Source organism: Dendropsophus ebraccatus, chromosome 5, assembly GCF_027789765.1.
Source record: "Dendropsophus ebraccatus isolate aDenEbr1 chromosome 5, aDenEbr1.pat, whole genome shotgun sequence".
Lineage (NCBI taxonomy): Eukaryota > Metazoa > Chordata > Amphibia > Anura > Hylidae > Dendropsophus > Dendropsophus ebraccatus.
Window position 1 is genome coordinate 33,089,106 of NC_091458.1, and position 23,097 is coordinate 33,112,202.

The 23,097-nt window shown below is 43.9% G+C and overlaps 1 protein-coding gene across 2 annotated transcripts in view; it reads right to left on the reverse strand.

Moving 5' to 3' along the window:
* Nucleotides 1–17,475, reverse strand: part of ZDHHC20 (zinc finger DHHC-type palmitoyltransferase 20) — a 39,036-nt gene extending 21,561 nt beyond the window's left edge. Inside the window, exon 1 of one of the 2 annotated variants that reach the window (XM_069969826.1) lies at nucleotides 17,279–17,475. In XM_069969826.1, the coding sequence (XP_069825927.1) occupies nucleotides 17,279–17,396 (118 nt within the window). In that variant the 5' untranslated portion in view covers nucleotides 17,397–17,475. Of the gene's footprint in view, nucleotides 1–1,486; nucleotides 1,671–17,278 lie in introns of those variants that run through there. The other variant, XM_069969827.1, reaches the window with a different exon arrangement.
* Nucleotides 17,476–23,097: the final 5,622 nt, after the last annotated feature.

Here is a 23,097-nt window from a genome sequence, read left to right on the forward strand (position 1 = left end):
AGATTTATCAAACATGGTGTAAAGTGAAACTGGCTCAGTTGCCCCTAGCAACCAATCAGATTCCATCTTTCATTTCTCACAGACTCTTTGAAAAATGAAAGATGGAATCTGATTGGTTGCTAGGGGCAACTGAGCCAGTTTCACTTTACACCATGTTTGATAAATCTCCCCTATAGTTTCTTTGCTTATTTAGAGATATACAGTGATGAGCATTATTATATTGTCCCCCCAGCGGGCAGAGATGGCACTGGGTTTAGCTGCCAATGTGATGCTGTGCCAATTCCTCATGGGAATGAGAGCAAATCTCAAAAGGTAGAGAATGCTGTTCAAGTTGGTGGCTGATCAGAGGTCACATGACCCAAATACAGGTATTTAAATGTATTGATGCTGCAGAGCTAGGATGAAACAGGGAACACTACAGAAATAGTGATGGTGAGTGTGCATAAAATGGGCAATAAAAGGGGTTATCCCAAAATAATGTTATCCACAGAAGCTGATTGATGAGGATCTCTACCAATCAGGGGGATGGAGGACCACTGCCCCCCTTAATCAGAGGAGGTTTCGTGGTCATACCCCACAGATTACCTAGTTATTCCCAATTCACAATGTTTAATCTTGGGATGACCCCTTTAACACTGTAGTTCATGGATTCCCAGCTATTGCAAAACCACAATTCCCATCATGCCTAGACAGCTAAAGCTTTGGATTGGCTGTCCAGGCATGAAGGGAAATGTAGTATTGCAATAACTGGAGGGATGCAGTTTGGAGACCTGAGCTGTAGTCAGATAACAGGCACTATATTAGAAACCTATTCAGATATGGAAATTACAGGTCAAACTAGTAGGTGTAAGCCAGCAATACTTAATTATGAAAAGCATTTGGCACACTATGTACATTATAATGGATGTAATATCGGCATGAAATGGTTAAATACGGTTGACACTCCGATCATAAGTAGATATTGCAATACAAAGTAAGCGATAAGCCGAGTTATATTGGTCGAGTCATGTAAACAAGTGACGTAAGGGAAGTTGCTCAGCACTCCATCCACTTCCTCCTCAGTAATGTATGCTGCCTGCAGGCTATACATGTAATTCCTGAGATTCCATAGAGAACACCAGGTGTGAGCACCACCGTGTATAGAGGACGCCCCTCTGCTCCGACGTCTACCGAACAGGCAGGAGAGCAGCTTTATACAAAGGTGGAATTATATCTTAGTTGATCTGTCGTCGTATTTCCCAAGGCAAATCTGTACCCTGCTTATCTACATGGGTGGGGATCAGGAGATCTAACTAAAGGTCCCCATACACAGCAGAGAAAGGTCAGAAATCGTAAGGTTCGACCAATTGCCTAATGTGTATGAGGCTCTATCTGGACTATATAATGTACATTCAAATACAAAGAGTGTCACTTATTCTGGTCCATAATACATTTGCTGCAGAGGTTACCCACTGATGTGGACAGGTCATCAACATTTTTTTTTTACCTGGAATACCCCTTTAAGAAACTATACAACCTGTCCTCCGGTCACCCCCTATTTGTCTTCTTCTTAACCTTAATAAAAAAAATAAGAGCCACTCCGATCTGCTTTTCCATTGTCGGGTATAGGGTACATGCAGTGATCTGAGGTAAAAGTAAGGTGGTGGAAGTGATGGTAGAGGAGACCACTGATACGGGCCAGCAGGCAAGGAGACCCAACAGAGACAACCACAGACTGCTGCGCCGGTTGCTAGGCAACAGCTGGAAACTTTTCTGCCTTAAAAAGACTATTCCTATGGGAGTCATAAGGATTCCCCACTGACTAACTACAAGAGAGTTCTCGAGGAAATGAAGGATGTTCTCTATTACCAGGGAGAGTGATTTTTATTTCCACTTCTGCCGCCATAACTGAGTGAGAAAAACAATAGATGTGACACAAGGAAAGAACAATGTACAGAGGCGTTTCACTACGACCAAGTCATTATAGGAAGAGACACAATGTCTTCTGCAGACTAGCGGCCCTGCAAATCTCATCACCAGAAGCATCTGCTCTGCCACCGACCAGACCCCAAGAGCCTTCATCCTCACAAGATTACAGAATATAGGAGACGTTCTTAAAGGGACCTGTCAGTATAACAAAGGGCTTTTCATTGTGACACCATAGGAAGTGGTCTCATAGCAGTGGGAGTGAGAAAACAGGAACTGCTGACAGTGGGCGCCCTGGGCTGAGTAAATGTTTTTAACAGCGCCAATCTCTGGGATCAGAGCTTGCATCCAAAGATTGTACAAGGAGCCATCCGTTTGGCAGCTGAGCTGCAGGAATCGTTCACCGTATTATGCTGCGTTTACATGGAAAGATTATCGTTCGAATTTTCAAACGATCGTATTTGAGCGATAATTGTACCGTGTAAACACAGCAAACGATCAAACAACGAGCGAGAAATCGTTCATTTTGATCTTTCAACATGTTCTTAAGTCGTCGTTCGCTGAAAATTCGCAGATCGCTTTGTGTAAACAGTCTTTCACCGATTTACCCTATGTAAAAGATGGGCTTAAGCGATCATAAAAACGATTGCAATAACGATTTTTCTTACCAATTTTCAAACGATTTTTCTAACGATTTATTCGTCTAAACGCTGAGCGTTATAAAAACCAAATCGTTGCTTCAAAATCGTTAAACGATCGATTGTGCGAATTATCGCTCCGTGTAAACGTAGCATTACACAGAACGATAGTCGTTAGTTATGATCGTTACTATGATCGTTTACTCCTTCTGATCCCAGCAAAACAATGAACAATGTGCAATTACACTGAACGATTAGTGAACAAATGCGGAACTGCAGCGAACGAATGTGGAATTACAGCGAACGATTACGATTATTTTAGGTTCAGATCTAAATCAACGACACACAAAGATTTTTCGATCGTTGCCTGCAATTACACAGGACGATAAAATTCAAAACGATATAAATTCAACTATTAAATTCAAACGACATAACGATTTTTCGTACGATAATCGTCCCGTGTAATAGGGCCCTAACTCAGCGGACTGATCAGTTAGGTCTAACTGGAGTCCTAGCAGTCAGACACCCCCCCCCCCTCCCCATGATCAGCTAGCTATCCCCTATCCTGCATACAGGTAATAACACTTGGGATAACCTCTTTGTTTAGGGTAGTCATATAGTCCCTGTACAAAGGTATACATTATACATGGATCCAATTTTCTAGTCTCATGACTTCTACGGGGAACCCTGGCATCTAATGGAGAATACTACATTTATATGATGTTACAAGAAACTGTCAGAGGATAACATATTACGTCCACATCATGGATACATACAGATCCATAATATGGATATGGGTAAGTGAGAACTATGGGCGACATTTAGTAAGACTGGCAAATACAAATCTTAAATCAAGCCCCAGTGGATGCAAAATCTACATTGACTCTGGAGCAGGCGTATATTTCTGCCATGGTTTATGGCTGTTTCCGGGTGTAAACTGTGATAAATAAGGAGCCCATGCCTCCTCCCCTACTTGCCATGCCCCGTGCCTCCCCGCCCCCCCGCCCATCAGGTAAGACCGGCTTACGCCATGGAAAAGGCTAGAATCTGCACCTTTTCTATGGCGTAGGCCAGGGGCGCATATTGATAAACATGCCCCCATATCTTTTTTATAAATACACTTTGATATGGAGGCAGATCTGCAAAATCTATAGTACTTAATGCTATCTTTTTTTTCTTACAATAAAGAACATAATGGCCCTTGTCATATCACATCCCTCTCATTCGGTATAAGTAGATCTCTCACACACTAGGATATTACTATACACATGGACACCATCTTGCACATTAGGAGCTTCCTGTGCCGGCTCTTCTTGCAGTGCTCTCTGTCTGACTCCGGGCACCGGCACCTGCCACATGTCCTTCCACATCATATCTCGCTTCAATACCCTGCCTAATGGAGCCGCACACAAGAAGACATCTCTGGGCTGCATGTGATGGATGGAGGACAGTCGTAATAAGACACAGTCACGCCATGTGCAGCCCCCCCCCCCATCCATCTGGAAACAGGTAAAAGGCACAGAGACTGGTACAGGTATCGATTCCAGGAGCCCTGTATGGCATCAATATTATGTCAATGGAGAGGTTACATTGTCAACCATCAGCTCATCCCCTCTCCATGAACTTTGAGAGGAGCACAAAGGCTTTGACTGATATAAGGGAACTCCTGTTTTATACAAATACATATAAAAGTTTCTATAAATGTAAAAACGAAGGCTGAAAATTCATGCACGCAGCCCCTTGCCACCATATGGTGTTTCCTTTTTGGCTGTTTTTGGCTTCCACACCACCTATGACGACTGCAACCAGGCTGAAGGGTCCAGGGGGTCCTCAATCCCTCGATGGGACCTGAATCTACTGGACATTTATTGCATGCACTGTGGATAGGCCATAAATATCCAGATGGGAATCCCTCATCTAAATGGATTTCTGTCCCGATTCGTTTTTTTGAGTTTTTACTCTTCTTAGTATAGCTGATTGGTTAACCCAACGAATGTACTAGCCACAATCCTATCAGCATGACACATTTTCCAGATGTGGTCTCTGTCCTACCCTCTCTCTTTGCTATCTCGACCACATTTCTAGAACTAATACAATCTTCCTCCTATATTGTCAAGGCTGAACGCCCAGAGGTGCGGACACAAAGAGTGGCACTAAAACTCTGGCAACGGAAGACTAAAGTCCAACAACGCTGTGGGAACTGTTCCCCATACGTGAGATTTTCACTGGGGAACTGCTCGCATTTTAGGATTTGTGGTCTTTTCTAATTCACACCACACTGAGCATATCCCAGAGTTTTTTTTCACACCCCTCCCCTGGCTTTCCATCAAACAAGCCCCTACAAAGACCCCCGTCACCAGACATGTCCCCTTGCTGCTGGTTTTCAGAACCTATGCCAAACCAGAAATGTCGGCCATCCACCCATATGATATGTGCCCATTTCCCAAGGGTCCATGTTTGATGTCACATTTGTGAAGAGGTTTCTTTGAGCTACTGTTTAACACGAGTCTGTTATTCTCCTCTGTCTACATCTAATAATAAGCATCTGGGTGCGACCAGTCACACAACATTACTGCGATACCGATTATACTGCACATCAGCCTCCTTACACTATGGCTGCTTATGTTTTTCAATGATAGGGCTCACAGGTGGTAAGTCAGCCCCTTAAAAACATTATTACTGTTGGGGGACCCCTGCCAGGAGCAGGACAGGCGTCAGTCAGCTGATCACTCTGCATTCTGAAAGTATTGCTTCTTAACTTTTAGGCCTCATGCAGAGGGCAACCTTTACAGTACCACATAGGGGCTGCGTCATGCTCCAACAGATGCCATATGCATGCACTGCCTCAAAGGGAGAATACCTACACACCTAATCAAGAACGGCATGCTTCTATCAGATCAGATTTATATGGACTATGCAGGTGTTCAGATTCCCTATAGAAGTCTGGTGTCACACAGTCCAGAGTCTCCTTCCAGATTTCCTTGGGGAATCAGGAAAGCTGCAAAGGCGATCAACAATCCGAAGACTTCTAGCAAACACGCAGTTATTAAAACAAAAAAAAAAAGTTCCTGTAGTAATACAATAGGAGATGCGGTGTCCACTTCATCCAGCTGGATGTGACATAATAGAATACTTCCGTAACAATTCACAAGCACTTAACATTGGTGTAAACAGACACAATAATCTACGCACAGATAAGTGCACACTTCTCGGCGTATGTCCGGATACACAGTGATGCGATAAGTATCACACTATACGCCATATTCTGTATCCAACACGTCCCTTATGTAACACAGACTCACAACACAAAGTGACAGCTCCCGGTCTTCTGCATATACAGTACACAGTGGATGCAGTCACACATAATAGAGTTACAAGGGTATTAGGTATCACACTATCCTGAAACCAGTTCTGCTTACTTTGTATAATGAAACTATGCTTGTCCTTGTCTGTGACTAATTTTAGTCCATAGGTGTGGTCCCCATTACAATAGATATCACCGTGCAGGTCATAGAATCTCCTACTGATCTTTTGTTGTCATATATAGCTATGGAAATACATGACTTACTGAATAAATCGCTCCCTGTTGTGCAGGGATGGGGAACCTTCGGCCCTCCGGCTGATGCAAAACTACAATTCTCATCATGCTTTGGCTGTCCAGGCATGATGGGAGGTGTAATTTTTCAGCAGCTGAAGGGCTGCAGGTTTCCCATCCCTGCTGTAGCGAATATCAGCTCTACTACAAAGCTCCAGAGCAGCGCTCATCCCTCCAGGCCTCAGAAGAATGCAAACTGGCTGTGATCAGTATATATAATATATGCAAGCAGCTACATTCCTATACTATCACTGTCACATTCTCCACCCCATATTATAGTACATTAGAAGTGGGTGATGAAGGCAATAATAATATAATACCTATAATAAGGTCACTAGAACCATGATTTCCTGCACTGCCAAGACAGCAGATAAACTCAAGCGATGGGTCCTATGGACTTATAATGGTGTCTGGTGGCTTCCACTGTGGTGTCCTTCGTTCAGATGGAATAAATCATGTTTTATATGTTGCAGTCTGCAATAGGCTTAGGAATAGGAAATAGCCAAAAGAAAGCTGATAATAAAGGCTTATCAGGCCCAGTGAACACAGGGGTTAATAATCACTCGCTGTTGTGATTCCTAACAGTTTCTGTAAACCACTTAAAGGAGAAGTCCTGTAAAAATTTTTATTAAAGTATTGTATTGCCCCCAAAAGTTATACAAATTACCAATATACACTTATTACGGGAAATGCTTATAAAGTGCTTTTTTCCCTGCACTTACTACTGCATCAAGGCTTCACTTCCTGGATAACATGGTGATGTAACTTCCTGGATAACATGGTGATGTCACTTCCTGGATAACATGGTGATGTCACGACCTGACTCCCAGAGCTGTGCGGGCTGTGGCTGCTGGAGAGGATGATGGCAGGAGGACACTGAGAGACACAGGGCACTGGAGGGACACTGAGCATCCCTCTGCCATTATCCTCTCCAGCAGCCACAGCCCGCACAGCTCTGGGAGTCTGGTCGTGACATCACCATGTTATCCAGGAAGTGACATCACCATGTTATCCAGGAAGTGACATCACCATATTATCCAGCAAGTGAAGCCTTGATGCAGCAGTAAGTGCAGGGAAAAAAGCACTTTATGTGCATTTCTCGTAATAAGTGTATATTGGCAATTTGTATAACTTTTGGGGGGCAATACAATACTTTAATAAAAATTTCGCCGGACTTCTCCTTTAATTTACCAAAAATGATTCCTTACCTCAGAAAACAGTGAGAAAAAGAATAACTGTATCTGCACTGTGCATACAAGGTAACGCAAGACTTTCCTCCCATCTTAGCGGCAGTGGGGCTTAGTGTAACCCTTTCCTTGCTGAGCTGCTGCTCATTTATTTCCTTTCTGCTCACAGCATCTTGCAAAACCAGTATCAGTAACTTCTCCCCCCCCCCCCACTGCATATATTGTAGTATACTGTATAATTTATGCCCCAGCATAGAGTCAGGCTGGTAAGAGCTTAGGGTTCAGTACTTAAAAGGGTAGTGTGGTGCTAAAAAATTATTCAAAGAATAACACACATTACCAAGTTATACAACTTTGTAATGTATGTTATGTCTGTGAATCGCCCCCTTCCCCGTGTCCCACCACCCCCGCCTGTGTACCCGGAAGTGTGTGGTGCATTATAAATGACCTGATCCGTGTCCAGCCCGCCCACCATCTTGTGGCAAACGTCATCTTCGGACAGACGGCCAAATCGCTGCCGCTGCCCCTCCTCCGCCGCGTCATCAGCCTCTCAGCCGCGATTGGCTGAGCATAACTGTGCTCAGCCAATCATGGCTGAGCACAGTTATGACGCGTTTTTTTAGCGCCGCACTACCCCTTTAATGTAGCCCTTTCCTTGTTGTGCTGCTCCTATTTGTTTCCTTTCTGCTCAAAGCATTTTGCAAAACCAGTGCATCAGTAACCCATTCTTCCCACAAATGGCATATATTTATTTATTAGGGTACTGCGGGAATAATCCGCCAGACTGTTCACTGCTTAATGCAACACTTTTTCTTGATCATAAGATCCAGTGTATCATCATCAGTGTAAATCATCAGCCCAGCACAATGCCAGCTAGTTTAGTACACTTTCACCAGCACATGATATAGCAGAGAGGAGCATGTGATGTGCTGTAATTGGCTAGAGAAGTAAGGAAGGAAGAAAGAAAGAAAGAACCTGTGTGTGTACTACGGACAGCTCACAGCTGCCCCTATCCCTCTTCTGAAACATAGCTGTGCACCACCTAGTAAGAGCATGAACCCTATTCCCCACTCTAAGTATAATCTTTGTTATTTATAGCTTCTATCAGATTTGTTTAATACACAATTCATTAATAAAGTCGCCACCCACCGCCACGACCATTCATATCCCAGACAGCTATATACCAGTCATCCTATTGAAGCACAGAACAATGCCGCACAGCTTGAGGGAGCTGGATAAATCCTAATCCTTTAGTGCTAATCTTACCGGGATTGGACTCATCACTGGATTTCTCAGAGTAACAAGGGCAGTGTTATACTAAAGGAGGCGGAAATGTTCTTACTTGTTAGAACTCAGACTTGTAATGTTAGGACTGCTGTTCTAGTGTATTATAACACTGGGTGATAGCCTCATCTCCTACAGATGGATGGATCAGGTTCTGTGCCGATGCAGATTTTACTGATAGATGGTAATGGAAACAGAAAAACTGCATCCATGCAGATGTTTATCACTGAGCATACAGTGTATAGAGACATATGGTGGCACATGGGACATCCCAGCGCAGAGTGCTCCATGGTATGGCTGTGTGCATGCTCTGAAATTTTCATGTATGGCTCATGTTGGCTTCTAGATTTCGTCTGGTCTGGCCATTAGTTGTGAAACTACAACCCCCAGCATTCCCTGACAGCACAGCGGTGGGTTATAACCACTCAAGAGCCAGATTAAACCTTTAAAGGGTTAACATCTTACTGACTTACTCAATAAAACCCTTAGGGTGGTATTACACGGGCCGAGCAGGGCCCAATAATACCTGTAAACGAGCAGCGATCTGCTAGATCGTTGCTCGTTTACTGGCTTTATTACACGGTCCGATAATCGTTTGACAAGAGCTGAAAGGACATCGTTACCGATGTCCTTGCAGCCCTTGCTAAACTGGCATACATTACCCATCCACGTTCCAGGGCTGCTCCTGCCGTCCGCTTCTCCCGGGGTCCCTTGCGCGCTCTAGCTTCACAGCGGCCTGTCAGCTGGTAGGCCGCTCAGCCAATCACAGGCCTATCAGCTGACAAGCCGCTGTGAAGCTAGAGCGTGCGCGGGACCCCGGGAGAAGCGGAAGGCAGGAGAAGCCCTGGAACGTGGATGGGTAATGTATATCGTTAGTCGCCGGCCACGCACCGCTATTACATGTAGTGGTGCGCGGTCGGCGCCCGACAAAAATAGGGTCTAACCTATATCAACGATCAGCCGATGATCGTTGTCATCGGCTGATCGTTGCATTCATTACATGGAGCGATAATCGGCCGAATCGGGCCAATTCGGCCAATTATCGTTCCGTGTAATAGTACCCTTACCCACCCAACCCTTGGGCTATGTTCACACATGGTTATTTCAGAGTGTACTGTATCTTGATAAGTAAAATATTTTTTTAATGCCTCAAAAACATAAATTTTACAGTATATTGGGAAAACACCCAACCGTTTCCAAGTAGTTTAATTTTATGACCCCAATTATATGATTTTTGGCTTGTTCTTTTTACTTAAAGGGTATGTTCACACTGGGAAAAACAGGTGGAATCCTGCCTGCTTCAGTGTTTCTATGGGATGGCTTGTGAGTTTCCGCTCCCCACTCAAAGAATTGACAAGCCATCCTATAGAGACACTGTGTGACACTGAGGCAGGCGGGATTCCGCGGCGGGGAGCTCTGCCACGGAAAGATTATCGTTCATAAACTCACTCCAACGACCGCTCGTTAACGATAATCGCTTCCTGGAATTGGTGTAAACGAGCGAACAACAAAGGCGAAATCGTTATATTGTCATTCAAAATTGTTTTTCAGCAAGTCGAAAAAAAATCGTTGGTCTTTGAAAGATAATTCGCCAATCGGTTCGTAAAATTAGAAATCTTTCAGTCGTTCGTAAAAAGGTTTAAAAAAAAGTAGGTGTGTCGTATGGTCATGATCACCCCGGCGAACGTTTTAAACAACCATGTGACGACCGCAACATAATAGTTACACTACATATATCGTTCACGTTCCCACGTGTGTTATGGTTCGCAAAAAAAAAAAAAATTGTTTAGTGATCGTTAACGAGCGAGTTTATGAATGATTACACTGGTCAACAAATTTTCAAAAGTTGTTTGGTTCAGAAATAAAAATCATTAAGAAATGGATAATTGTATGTGCTGAAAAACGTGAATTGGCTCTAGTTTCTATGATATGGAAGAGTTCTCATGTTACTGTTTTGTGAATTGTATAGAATACAGTATAATAGCCGACATATTTATTACTTCTGCAATCATAAGGAAGCTGTTCGTAAACTTTTGAAATATATTCATAGGAAACTTAGTTCTATCTAAAAATCAACTACAATTTACAGGCAGATCCAAGAATTTTTACAAATTAACTATGTTTATAGAACTCTGGACTGTAGGCCTTATTCAATGGCTTCTCGGTGCATTTACACGTCTTTTGTATTCATACATGGGATTGTCTCTGATGACTGTTCAACAGTAATCTGCAAGCATTGATGGGTTCTATTTACCTTGATACCTTAGGCTAGGTTCACACTGCGTTTTTGCAATCTGTTTTTTTTCATTTGTTCTTTGCAAAAAACAGATGAAAAACGGATGCATTTGTGTGCATCCGTTTTGATCCTTTTTTCCATTGATTTCTATTATAAAAAAAAAAAAACGGATCGAAACAAATCCGTTTTTTTTAGCGGACACAAAAGTAGTGTTTCGATCCATTTTTTTTTTTAGAATGGAAGTCAATGGAAAAGCAGATCAAAACGGATGCACACAAATGCATGTTTTTTTTTTCATCTTTTTTTCGCAAAAAACGGATGAAAAACACAGATAGCAAAAACGCAGTGTGAACCTAGCCTTATACCATAACTATTGGTCATTCTTATGCTGCGTTTACACGGAACGATTATTGTGCAAATTTGCACGATAACGGTCGAATTCGAACGATAATCGTACGTGTAAACGCAGCGAACGATCAACGATTGATCTTTCAACAGGTTCATAAATCGTCGTTGATCGTTCACAAAAGATTTGCAGATCGTTCCATGTGAACAGTCGTTCGCCGATTTAAGCAATGTGTGAGATAGGCTTTAAGTGATCGCAAAACGAATTTCCGTATGATATATCGTACTGTCTAAACGCTGATCGTTATGAAAAAAAAAGTAACTCCGACATCGTTAATCGTACGATCGGGCCAATTATCGTTCCGTGTAAACGTAGCATAAGATGACGCAATATACCAGTTGATGATGCAATACTGATGATGCTCACTTTTCCCAGTATTGTATCACAGGCTGTGAGAAGTATAGAAAGTACGTCTATATCTTGTTCAAATTTTGAAATTGGCTCTAAATTTTTGAGCATTTTTGATCTCATCACCCCAAAATTAGTAAAGTTCAACTGTTTTCATGTCGAAACCTTTTTGGCTGTTGACCAGTGTAATCGTTCAGTGGAATAGGGCCTTTACTCAGTGTGAACGGACCCAAAGAGTCACTGTTGTTTGTAATAATTTTTAGCATGTCATAGAGATATGTCAAAAAGTTTTGATCGGTTCAGGTCTGAGTGTTCACACCCAATGGCGATTTCTTGGCCTGCGGGACCAAGTCCAGGAGTGGGACTTTGGGAAGGGGTAAGTATATGGGGCTCCACCAGGGGGGTCGGGTGGGCTCTGCCCTGCCAATTGGGGTGACAGATTCCCTTTAAGGGCCAGTTCACAGGAGTAAAACTGGCAGAATTCCGCCAGCCTCTGTGTCATACAGGTAGTCTAGGGGAGGGCAGCACCCTACCATAGACTGCCGGCCAGCCTCCGTGTCATACAGGCAGTCTATAGGAGGGCTCGCACCCTACCACAGACTGCCTGTATAACACAGAGGCTGGCGGAGAGTTCCTCCACAGAATTCCGCCAGTTTTACTCCATGTAAACTGGCGCTAAACATTGCAAGCAATGATCTGATTCACATTAAAAAAAAAAAAAAAAAAAAAATTTAAACTCCTCTAAAAATGGCTTCATAGAACTAAAATCTGAATAAAAACACAAGAGAAAGCTATCAGCATTAGCTCTCCAGGCATGCTGGAGGGCCGCAGGTACCCCATCCCTGCCTTATTGTATGATTGTTTGTTGCCCATAGCAACCAATCACAGCTTTCATTGTACCAGAGACAATATTAGAAATGAGGGCAGAGCAGTGATTGGTTGCTATGGGCAACAAAGAGAATCTTACTAAAGAAAGGAGCAGTTGCCCATAGCAACCAATCAAATTCTAACTTTCATTTTTAAAATTGAAAGCAACAATCTGATTGGTTGCTATGGGTGACTGTTCCACCAATCCACACGAGATTTGATAAATCTCCTCACTGTTTGCACTTAGCCCAAGGATCCTTCTGCACCCCGTCCTTCCCCATCAGTAAAGTCTATTACATAAGAGTCAGGGGACGTTGGTGGTGACAGGAAGTTTGCTGTACTGAAAGCGTCTCATACAAAGAAACCGACCGCAGCGGTCACATTCATCGGAGGCAACACATATATACCATAGAGGCGGGGAACAAGCCATATATACGCGCAGACACAGGGCTATATATATTCACTGATCATCTGACTGGCAGTATAAATCATATGAGGACAGGGTATACACAGTGCATATAACATAGTGACATATATGAGGACAGGGTATACACATATAACATGGGGACATATGAGGACAGGGTATACACATATAACATGGGGACATATGAGGACAGCGTATACACATATAACATGGGGACATATGAGGACAGGGTATACACATATAACATGGGGACATATGAGGACAGCGTATACACATATAACATGGGGACATATGAGGACAGCGTATACACATATAACAGTGACATATGAGGACAGGGTATACACATATAACAGTGACATATGAGGACAGGGTATACACATATAACATAGTGACATATGAGGACAGGGTATACACATATAACATGGTGACATATGAGGACAGTGTATACACATATAACAGTGACATATGAGGACAGTGTATACACATATAACATAGTGACATATGAGGACAGTATATACACATAACAGTGACATGAGTGCAGCGTATACACATATAACATGGGGACATATGAGGACAGTGTATACACATAACAGTGACATATAAGGACGGTGTATACACAGCGCATATAACAGTGACATATGAGGACAGTGTATACACATATAACAGTGACATATGAGGACAGCGTATACACATATAACATGTGGACATATGAGGACAGCGTATACACATATAACATGGGGACATATGAGGACAGCGTATACACATAACATGGGCACATACACTACCGTTCAAAAGTTTGGTTAGAAATAATGATTTGTATTTGAAATAACATTGCTCTTACATCACACTTTGCTTTCGTCAAAGAATCCACCTTTTGCAGCAATTACAGCATTGCACACCTTTGGCATTCTAGCTATTAATCTGTTGAGGTAAGCTGGAGAAATTGCACCCCACGCTTCTAGAAGCAGCTCCCACAAGTTGGATTGGTTGGATGGGCACTTCTGGCGTACCATACGGTCAAGCTGCTCCCACAACAGCTCAATGGGGTTCAGATCTGGTGACTGCGCTGGCCACTCCATTACCTATGATAGAATACCAGCTGCTGCTTCTGCTGGAAATAGTTCTTGCACAATTTGGAGGTGTGTTTAGGGTCATTGTCCTGTTGTAGGATGAAATTGGCTCCAATCAAGCGCTGTCCACTGGGTATGGCATGGCGGTGCAGAGTGATAGCCTTCCTTATTCAGAATCCCTTTTACCCTGTACAAATCTCCCACCTTACCAGCACCAAAGCAACCCCAGACCATCACATTACCTCCACCATGCTTAACAGATGGCGTCAGGCATTCTTCCAGCATCTTTTCATTTGTTCTGCGTCTCACAAACGTTCTTCTTTGTGATCCAAACACCTCAAACTTGGATTCATCCGTCCACAACACTTTTTTCCAGTCTTCCTCTGTCCAATGTCTGTGTTCTTTTGCTCATCTTAATCTTTTTCTTTTATTGGCCAGTCTCAGATATGGCTTTTTCTTTGCCTGAAGCCCAAAATCCCGCAGCCGCCTCTTCACTGTAGATGTTGACACTGATGTTTTGCGGGTATTATTTAATGAAGATGCCAGTTGGGGACCTGTGAGGTGTCTGTTTCTCAAACTAGAGACTCTCATGTGCTTATCTTCTTGCTTAGGCTAGGTTCACACTGCGTTTTCAGCATCCGTTTAACGGATCCGTTTTTTTAACGTCCAGAAAAATAGGGTCAGCAACGTTTTTTGGTCCGTTTTGGTCCGCCAAAAAAAAACGGATCCGTTTTTTTTTATAATGGAAGTCAATGGAAAAACGGATGCACACAAATGAATCCGTTTTTTGCAATCCGTTTTTCATGCGTTTTTTGCAAAAAACGGATGCGTTAAACGGATGCTGAAAACGCAGTGTGAACCTAGCCTTAGTTGTGCAACGCGGCCTCCCACTTCTTTTTCTACTCTGGTTAGAGCCTGTTTGTGCTGTCCTCTGAAGGGAGTAGTACACACCGTTGTAGGAAATCTTCAATTTCTTAGCAATTTCTCGCATGGCATAGCCTTCATTTCTAAGAACAAGAACAGACTGTCGAGTTTCAGATAAAAGTTCTCTTTTTCTGGCCATTTTGAGCGTTTAATTGACCCCACAAATGTGATGCTCCAGAAACTCAATCTGTTCAAAGGAAGGTCAGTTTTGTAGCTTCTGTAACAAGCTAGAATGTTTTCAGATGTGTGAACATGATTGCACAAAGGTTTTCTAATCATCAATTAGCCTTCTGAGCCAATGAGCAAACACATTTTACCATTAGAACACTGGAGTGATAGTTGCTGGAAATGGGCCTCTATACACCTATGTAGATATTGCACCAAAACCCAGACATTTGCAGCTAGAATAGTCATTTACCACATTAGCAATGTATAGAGTGTATTTGTTTAAAGTTAGGACTAGTTTAAAGTTATCTTCATTGGAAAGTACAGTTTCCTTCAAAAATAAGGACATTTCAATGTGACCCCAAACTTTTGAACGGTAGTGTATGAGGACAGCGTATACACATATAACATAATGACATATGAGGACAGCGTATACACATATAACATAATGACATATGAGGACAGCGTATACACATATAACATAGTGACATATGAGGACAGCGTATACACATATAACATAGTGACATATGAGGACAGCGTATACACATATAACATAGTGACATATGAGGACAGCGTATACACATATAACAGTGACATATGAGGACAGCGTATACACATATAACAGTGACATATGAGGACAGCGTATACACATATACAAGTGACATATGAGGACAGCGTATACACATATAACAGTGACATATGAGGACAGTGTATACACATATAACAGTGACATATGAGGACAGCGTATACACATATAACAGTGACATATGAGGACAGCGTATACACATATAACAGTGACATATGAGGATAGCGTATACACATATAACAGTGACATATGAGGACAGGGTATACACATATAACATAGTGACATATGAGGACAGTGTATACACATATAACAGTGACATATGAGGACAGGGTATACACATATAACATAGTGACATATGAGGATAGCGTATACACATATAACAGTGACATATGAGGACAGGGTATACACATATAACATAGTGACATATGAGGACAGCGTATACACATATAACAGTGACATATGAGGACAGCGTATACACATATAACAGCGACATATGAGGACAGCGTATACACATATAACAGCGACATATGAGGACAGGGTATACACATATAACATAGTGACATATGAGGACAGTGTATACAAATAACATAGTGCCATGAAGACAGTGTGTATACAGGCTATATTATGTGAGGAGTGTATAAATACAGTATATACAGTGTATGAACAATATATTATGTTAGGACAGTGTATATATAAAATATGAGGACAGTGTATATATACAGTATAAAGTATGATGAAATTGTATATCTACAGTACATACCAAGAGGACAGTGTGTGTATACAATATGAGAACAGTTTATATATACGGTATATAATATATGAAGCCAGTGTATATATACAGTATGTACTATGAAGTGTGTGTGTGTATATATATATATATATATATATATATATATATATATACACACACACATACACAGTATACAGTATTTGTATATGCACAGTATACAGTATGAGGACAGTGTATATAGACAGTATACAGTATATGAGGACAGTGTACATACACAGTATACAGTATATGAGGACAGTGTATATATACAGTATATGAGGACAGTGTACATACACAGTATATGTACATACACAGTATATCAGTATATGAGGGCAGTGTATATACTATAAGGACAGTGTACATACACAGTATACAGTATATGAGGACAGTGTACATACACAGTATACAGTATATGAGGACAGTGTATATACACAGTATACAGTATATGAGGACAGTGTAAATACACAGTATATGTACATACACAGTATACAGTATATGAGGGCAGTGTACATACACAGTATACAGTATATGAGGGTAGTGTATATACACAGTATACGAGGACAGTGTATATACACAGTATACAGTATATGAGGACAGTGTATATACACAGTATACAGTATATGAGGGCAGTGTAAATACACAGTATATGTACATACACAGTATACAGTATATGAGGGCAGTGTACATACACAGTATACAGTATATGAGGGCAGTGTATATACTATAAGGACAGTGTACATACACAGTATATGTATATACACAGTACACAGTATGCGGACCGCCGTCCTCCCCCTCCAGCAGGCTCACAGTCACACACACGGGACCTCATGTGCCCCCAGCCCGGGGCGGATGTGGCAGGGGGCGCAGTACTCACATATACACAGCTCCAGCACGTACGCGTAGTAGGACCAGCACACGACCAGCGTGATGAAGACCACCGGGACCCAGCCCACCACCCGCTGACAGCAGCGCAGGACGTGAGCCGGCGCCATGATCCCGCAGCAGCTGCCGGTACAGAGCAGCCACTGTCACTGCACCGGGGGCGGGGCCAAGACACCGAGTGCCAGCCGGCCACTCCCACCTGCGACGTCAGCGCCACGTCATAGGGAGCTCTGGGTGGTGGTCGGGGCTGAGCCCGGCACTGGGTGTAGCACTGTGTATGAGACCGGCTGTGCGTGTGTAGCAGAGGGGTGCCGGAGGCTAGGAGTGTCATATCATTGCTTTCCAACAGTTGCAAAACTACAACTCCCAGCATGCCCTGATAGCTTCGGCTGTAAAGAGTGTAGTTTGAAACTGCTGCAAAATCCACATATTGGGGAACATTGCTGTACATATATAACCAGGCCAGCAAGTAGCATTGGGGGAGATTCACCTGGGGAACAGAGCGGAAGCAGACAGCGCTGTACACTGTGTAGTGGTCAGGCAGGGTTACTGCAGCTGTTATAATCACTTCAGTGGGATCTGGGGTGCAGTAAGGCCAGGGGTCACATCTGTGCCTGAGGCCTCCATTACAGATTCCATCAGAGCAGAGAAACTGGGCCAGATGGCTCATTGCACAACAGACACCAATGGATCCCATTGACATTAATGGTAGCCGGTCTAGTATTCAATACAGCCATAGGCCTATCCATGTTTTCCAGGCAGCCTTAGGACAGCATCCAACTTCAGCATCCACCACTAATCAAATGCCGCCCACTTGGGTTCAGGCAAATGCTTCATCTATTTATCAGGATTTAACTGGACCAAAAAAAAAATAAAAATTGCAGCATTTTTTTTGTCTGGTCAGATTGTGCTAAATAAAAAGAAGCTGCGACGGAAACGTGTACCTAGCGTGAGCCAGCACGGCCGCTACACAATGGCCCAGGTAAAACGGCCTCATTCATTGGCAGTTCAAACTTAGACTAGGTGCACACTTACATCAGAGCTCAGGCCGGGGCTTCCATCACAGAGGGTGGGTTCACATTGAGGAATTCTCGCTGATAAACTGCGGAATTCCTCCGGCTGTACGCGCTCACGGACGCGCATCTTTCCGCCGGCTCCATAGACACCATTCTATGGGCCAGCTGATTCCGCATTCCGCCTAAAGAATTGACATGTCAGTTCTTTCGGTGGAATCAGCCGGCCCATAGAATGGTGTCTATGGAGCCGGCGGAAAGACGCGTGTCCGTGAGCACGTACAGCCGGCGGAATTCCACAGAGTTTATCTGCGAGAATTCCTCAATGTGAACCCACCCAGATTCCGGTCAGGGCTGGAGTGACTTAGTGGGATTTGAACAGACACAATATGACATACTGATCCTGCCAAATACATGGAATATGTGATGGAGCGCCCTGAATGTTGCCTACGTTTTCAAAATTGTGCGCTTCTCTGGCTTATTTGCATGTCTCGGGCTACATGGAGAGACTTTGGCCACCCGACAACAAATCTCATCCAAGAATTTGAGAAGCTGGATAACATCAGAATAAATGAGGTCTGCCCAGGGGCGTAGCTAATGGCTCTTGGGCCCTTGTGCAAGAGGTCAACTTGGGCCCCCCCTCACCACATACTGACTAATACCACCACATACTGACTAACACCACCGCTGCTATTGACTAATACCACCACATACTGACTAACACCACCGCTGCTACTGATTAACACTACCACATACTGACTAACACCACCGCTGCTACTGAATAAAATCCTCTGTACATAGACCAATATCACTTCATACAGTCATATAGAGGTGGACGCACTGTACACAGGCTCTATACACCATATACACTCACTGGCGACTTTATTAGGTACACCATGCTAGTAACGGGTTGGACCCCCTTTTGCCTTCAGAACTGCCTCAATTCTTGGTGGCATAGATACAACAAGGTGCTGGAAGCTTCCTCAGAGATTTTGGTCCATATTGACATGATGGCATCACACAGTTGCCGCAGATTTGTCGGCTGCACATCCATGATGCCAATCTCCCGTTCCACCACATCCCAAAGATGCTCTATTGGATTGAGATCTGGTGACTGTGGAGGCCATTGGAGTACAGTGAACTCATTGTCATGTTCAAGAAACCAGTCTGAGATGATTCTAGCTTTATGACATGGCGCATTATCCTGCTGAAAGTAGCCATCAGATGTTGGGTACATTGTGGTCATAAAGGGATGGACATGGTCAGCAACAATACTCAGGTAGGCTGTGGCGTTACAACGATGCTCAATTGGTACCAAGGGGCCCAAAGAGTGCCAAGAAAATATTCCCCACACCATGACACCACCACCACCAGCCTGAACCGTTGATACAAGGCAGGATGGATCCATGCTTTCATGTTGTTGACGCCAAATTCTGACCCTACCATCCGAATGTCGCAGCAGAAATAGAGACTCATCAGACCAGGCAACGTTTTTCCAGTCTTCTACTGTCCAATTTCGATGAGCTTGTGCAAATTGTAGCCTCAGTTTCCTGTTCTTAGCTGAAAGGAGTGGCACCCGGTGTGGTCTTCTGCTGCTGTAGCCCATCTGCCTCAAAGTTGGACGTACTGTGCGTTCAGAGATGCTCTTCTGCCTACCTTGGTTGTAACGGTTGGCTATTTGAGTCACTGTTGCCTTTCTATCAGCTGGAACCAGTCTGCCCATTCTCCTCTGACCTCTGGCATCAACAAGGCATTTCCGCCCACAGAACTGCCGCTCACTGGATGTTTTTTCTTTTTCGGACCATTCTCTGTAAACCCTAGAGATGGTTGTGCGTGAAAATCCCAGTAGATCAGCAGTTTCTGAAATACATAGACCAGCCCTTCTGGCACCAACAACCATGCCACGTTCGAAGGCACTAAAATCCCCTTTCTTCCCCATACTGATGCTCGGTTTGAACTGCAGGAGATTGTCTTGACCATGTCTACATGCCTAAATGCACTGAGTTGCCGCCATGTGATTGGCTGATTAGAAATTAAGTGGTAACGTGCAGTTGGACAGGTGTACCTAATAAAGTGGCCGGTGAGTGTACATTACAGTGCAGTTATATCAAGTGACTCACAGGAGACGTCTTCTCTGATCGGAGTTCTTCCCTTTTCATCTTCTCCATCTGCCCTGGGCCATTATGAGAACTTCTCCGAGCCACGAATCCACAGAATCTGCCAGACAAACATATTAGGTTCCTCACTCTGGCACCATCCTCATCTCTATACACACTGCACATCTGTACTGTCCCCTTTACACCCTCATTTAGTAGGTAGCCCTGGCACTATGTCATCCCCCTTATAGTATATATCCCCCTATTGTATACACCCCCGTGTAGTCCACCTTATAGATGGCCCCCCAATGTTTCCCCCTTATAGATGGCCCCCTGTGTTGTCCCTATTATAGATGCCCCCATGTTATCCCCCATATAGATGGCCCCCAATTTTATCCCCCTTACAGATGCCCCCCATGTTGTCCCCTCCTCCTGTCCCCTCATCATACTACTACCCCTTTCATCCTCCTGCCCCTCCATCATCATACTACAACAATCTCCATCATAATACTACTACCCCTTCATCCTCCTGCCCTTTCATCATCATACCACTACACCCCTCATCATCCTCTTGTTCCTTCATCATTATACCACTACACCCCTCATCATCCTCTTGTTCCTTCATCATCATACCACTACACCCCTCATCATCCTCTTGTTTCTTCATCATCCACTTGTTCCTTCATCATACCACTACATCCCTCATCATCCTCTTGTTCCTTCATCATCATACCACTACATCCCTCATCATCCTCTTGTTCCTTCATCATACCACTACACCACCCTTCATCATCCTCTTGTTCCTTCATCATCATACCACTACATCCCTCATCATCCTCTTGTTCCTTCATCATATCACTACATCCCTCATCATCCTCTTGTTCCTTCATCATCATACCACTACATCCCTCATCATCCTCTTGTTCCTTCATCATATCACTACATCCCTCATCATCCTCTTGTTCCTTCATCATCATACCACTACATCCCTCATCATCCTCTTGTTTCTTCATCATGCCATTACACCCCTCATCATCCTCTTGTTCCTTCATCATCATACCACTACACCACCCTTCATCATCATCTTGTTCCTTCATCATCATACCACTACATCCCTCATCATCCTCTTGTTCCTTCATCATCATACCACAACTCCTCTCATCATCCTCTTGTTCCTTCATCATCATCATACCACTACACCACCCCTCATCATCCCCTTTAAAACAAAAAAAATCTATACTCACATGTATGATTTCTCTAGTCCCCTAGCCACACGTGCTGGCGGGGCTTCCCGCGGAGGGGGGCGGGGCTTCCCGGGACCTAGTTTTTGCCGACGCAATGCTCCCTGCGCCCGGAAATACTTCCCTGGGGAGCCGCAAGTCAGCCGGGGCCCGTCCCAGCCTGCCTCTTGTGATCGCAAGCAAAACATTGCTTGCGGTCACAAGAGGGAGTGGAAGGGGGGCAGCACAACAGTGGCAAGGGGGGGCCTTGCGGGCCTCCCCTTTGGTAGCTGCCCGGTCGCAGAGGCGACCGTTGCGACCACGGTCGCTACGCCAATGGGTCTGCCCCAAAGGATCTCCGGATTATGCTAGGTAAGTATATGGCACGTGGCCCTAGGGATCGGATTCTCTCCCTGGTAATCTCTATCCCACTATGCTCTATGCCTAGGTGCCACGGGTGGATTAACTTTACCATAGGCCCCAGGCTGTTCACCAAGCGGGGCCCCCCATCCCACTGAAACTATGGTAGCACTAGCGTGGTGCTCATAGCACGGGATAAATAATGTCCTGATTTGTGCAAAATTGCAATAATTGCAGCATTTTTTGGCAAATCATGGCAGAGCTCTAACCAGGAGACAATATAAGTCTCTTTGGGTGGCCATGGGTCCTGGGCTACCACCCAAAATGGACCTATTATAATCTGCTACTGCTAGGTGCTGTCATTGTCCTCAAAAGGGTGGCCCTATTACTAGCCTAAGCACTATAGTGAGCCCTACCTCCAATAGGAGAATAAAGCCTTCCCTGACTATCTCATAGCACACCTAAAGGGCCAGACCTCACATGGATACTTAGAAATCCATCAGTCAGACTGCACAGGGAACAGAGGACACAAAAACCATGCAAAGAAGGAGGCCGAGGCTTCACACACAAGAGGATGATGTTTTGGGCTTTTTTTTTGCATTTTCAGGTGCGTGTTTGAATTTTGTTTTGCGTAACATTGGCATTTTTCAATTTAGTGACCCCCATCCTTGCTGGGGCGGTACCCGGTTGGCTCTCCTGCAGTGTCCACTGAGGCAATCAGCGTCCGAGGCAGTGTCCCGGCTCAGCAGACAATGCATTAGGAAGAGCCGGGTACCAGTACTCCTGAAGTGTCCAATAAAATGGCGCTCCTGGACTGGGCGGTAGCAGGCTGGTAATATTAGGCTGGGTGGGCCAAAATAAATGGCCCTTCCAACCATGGCACTACTAGGCTGCTGCTGTTTTTTTTACCTGGCTGGTTGTAGATGAGGGGGGGGAAACCTACATATTTATTTATTATAAAAAAAGAGTTTCCATAACCAGCCAGGTCATAAACCAAACAGCAGCAGCCTAGTAGTACCAGAGTGAGAAGGACCATTCATTATGGCCCTCCCCAGTCTCTAAAAAACACCGTACACAAACACTGGCATTTTTTAAAGGACCAGAAGAAATTCTATTGATCTA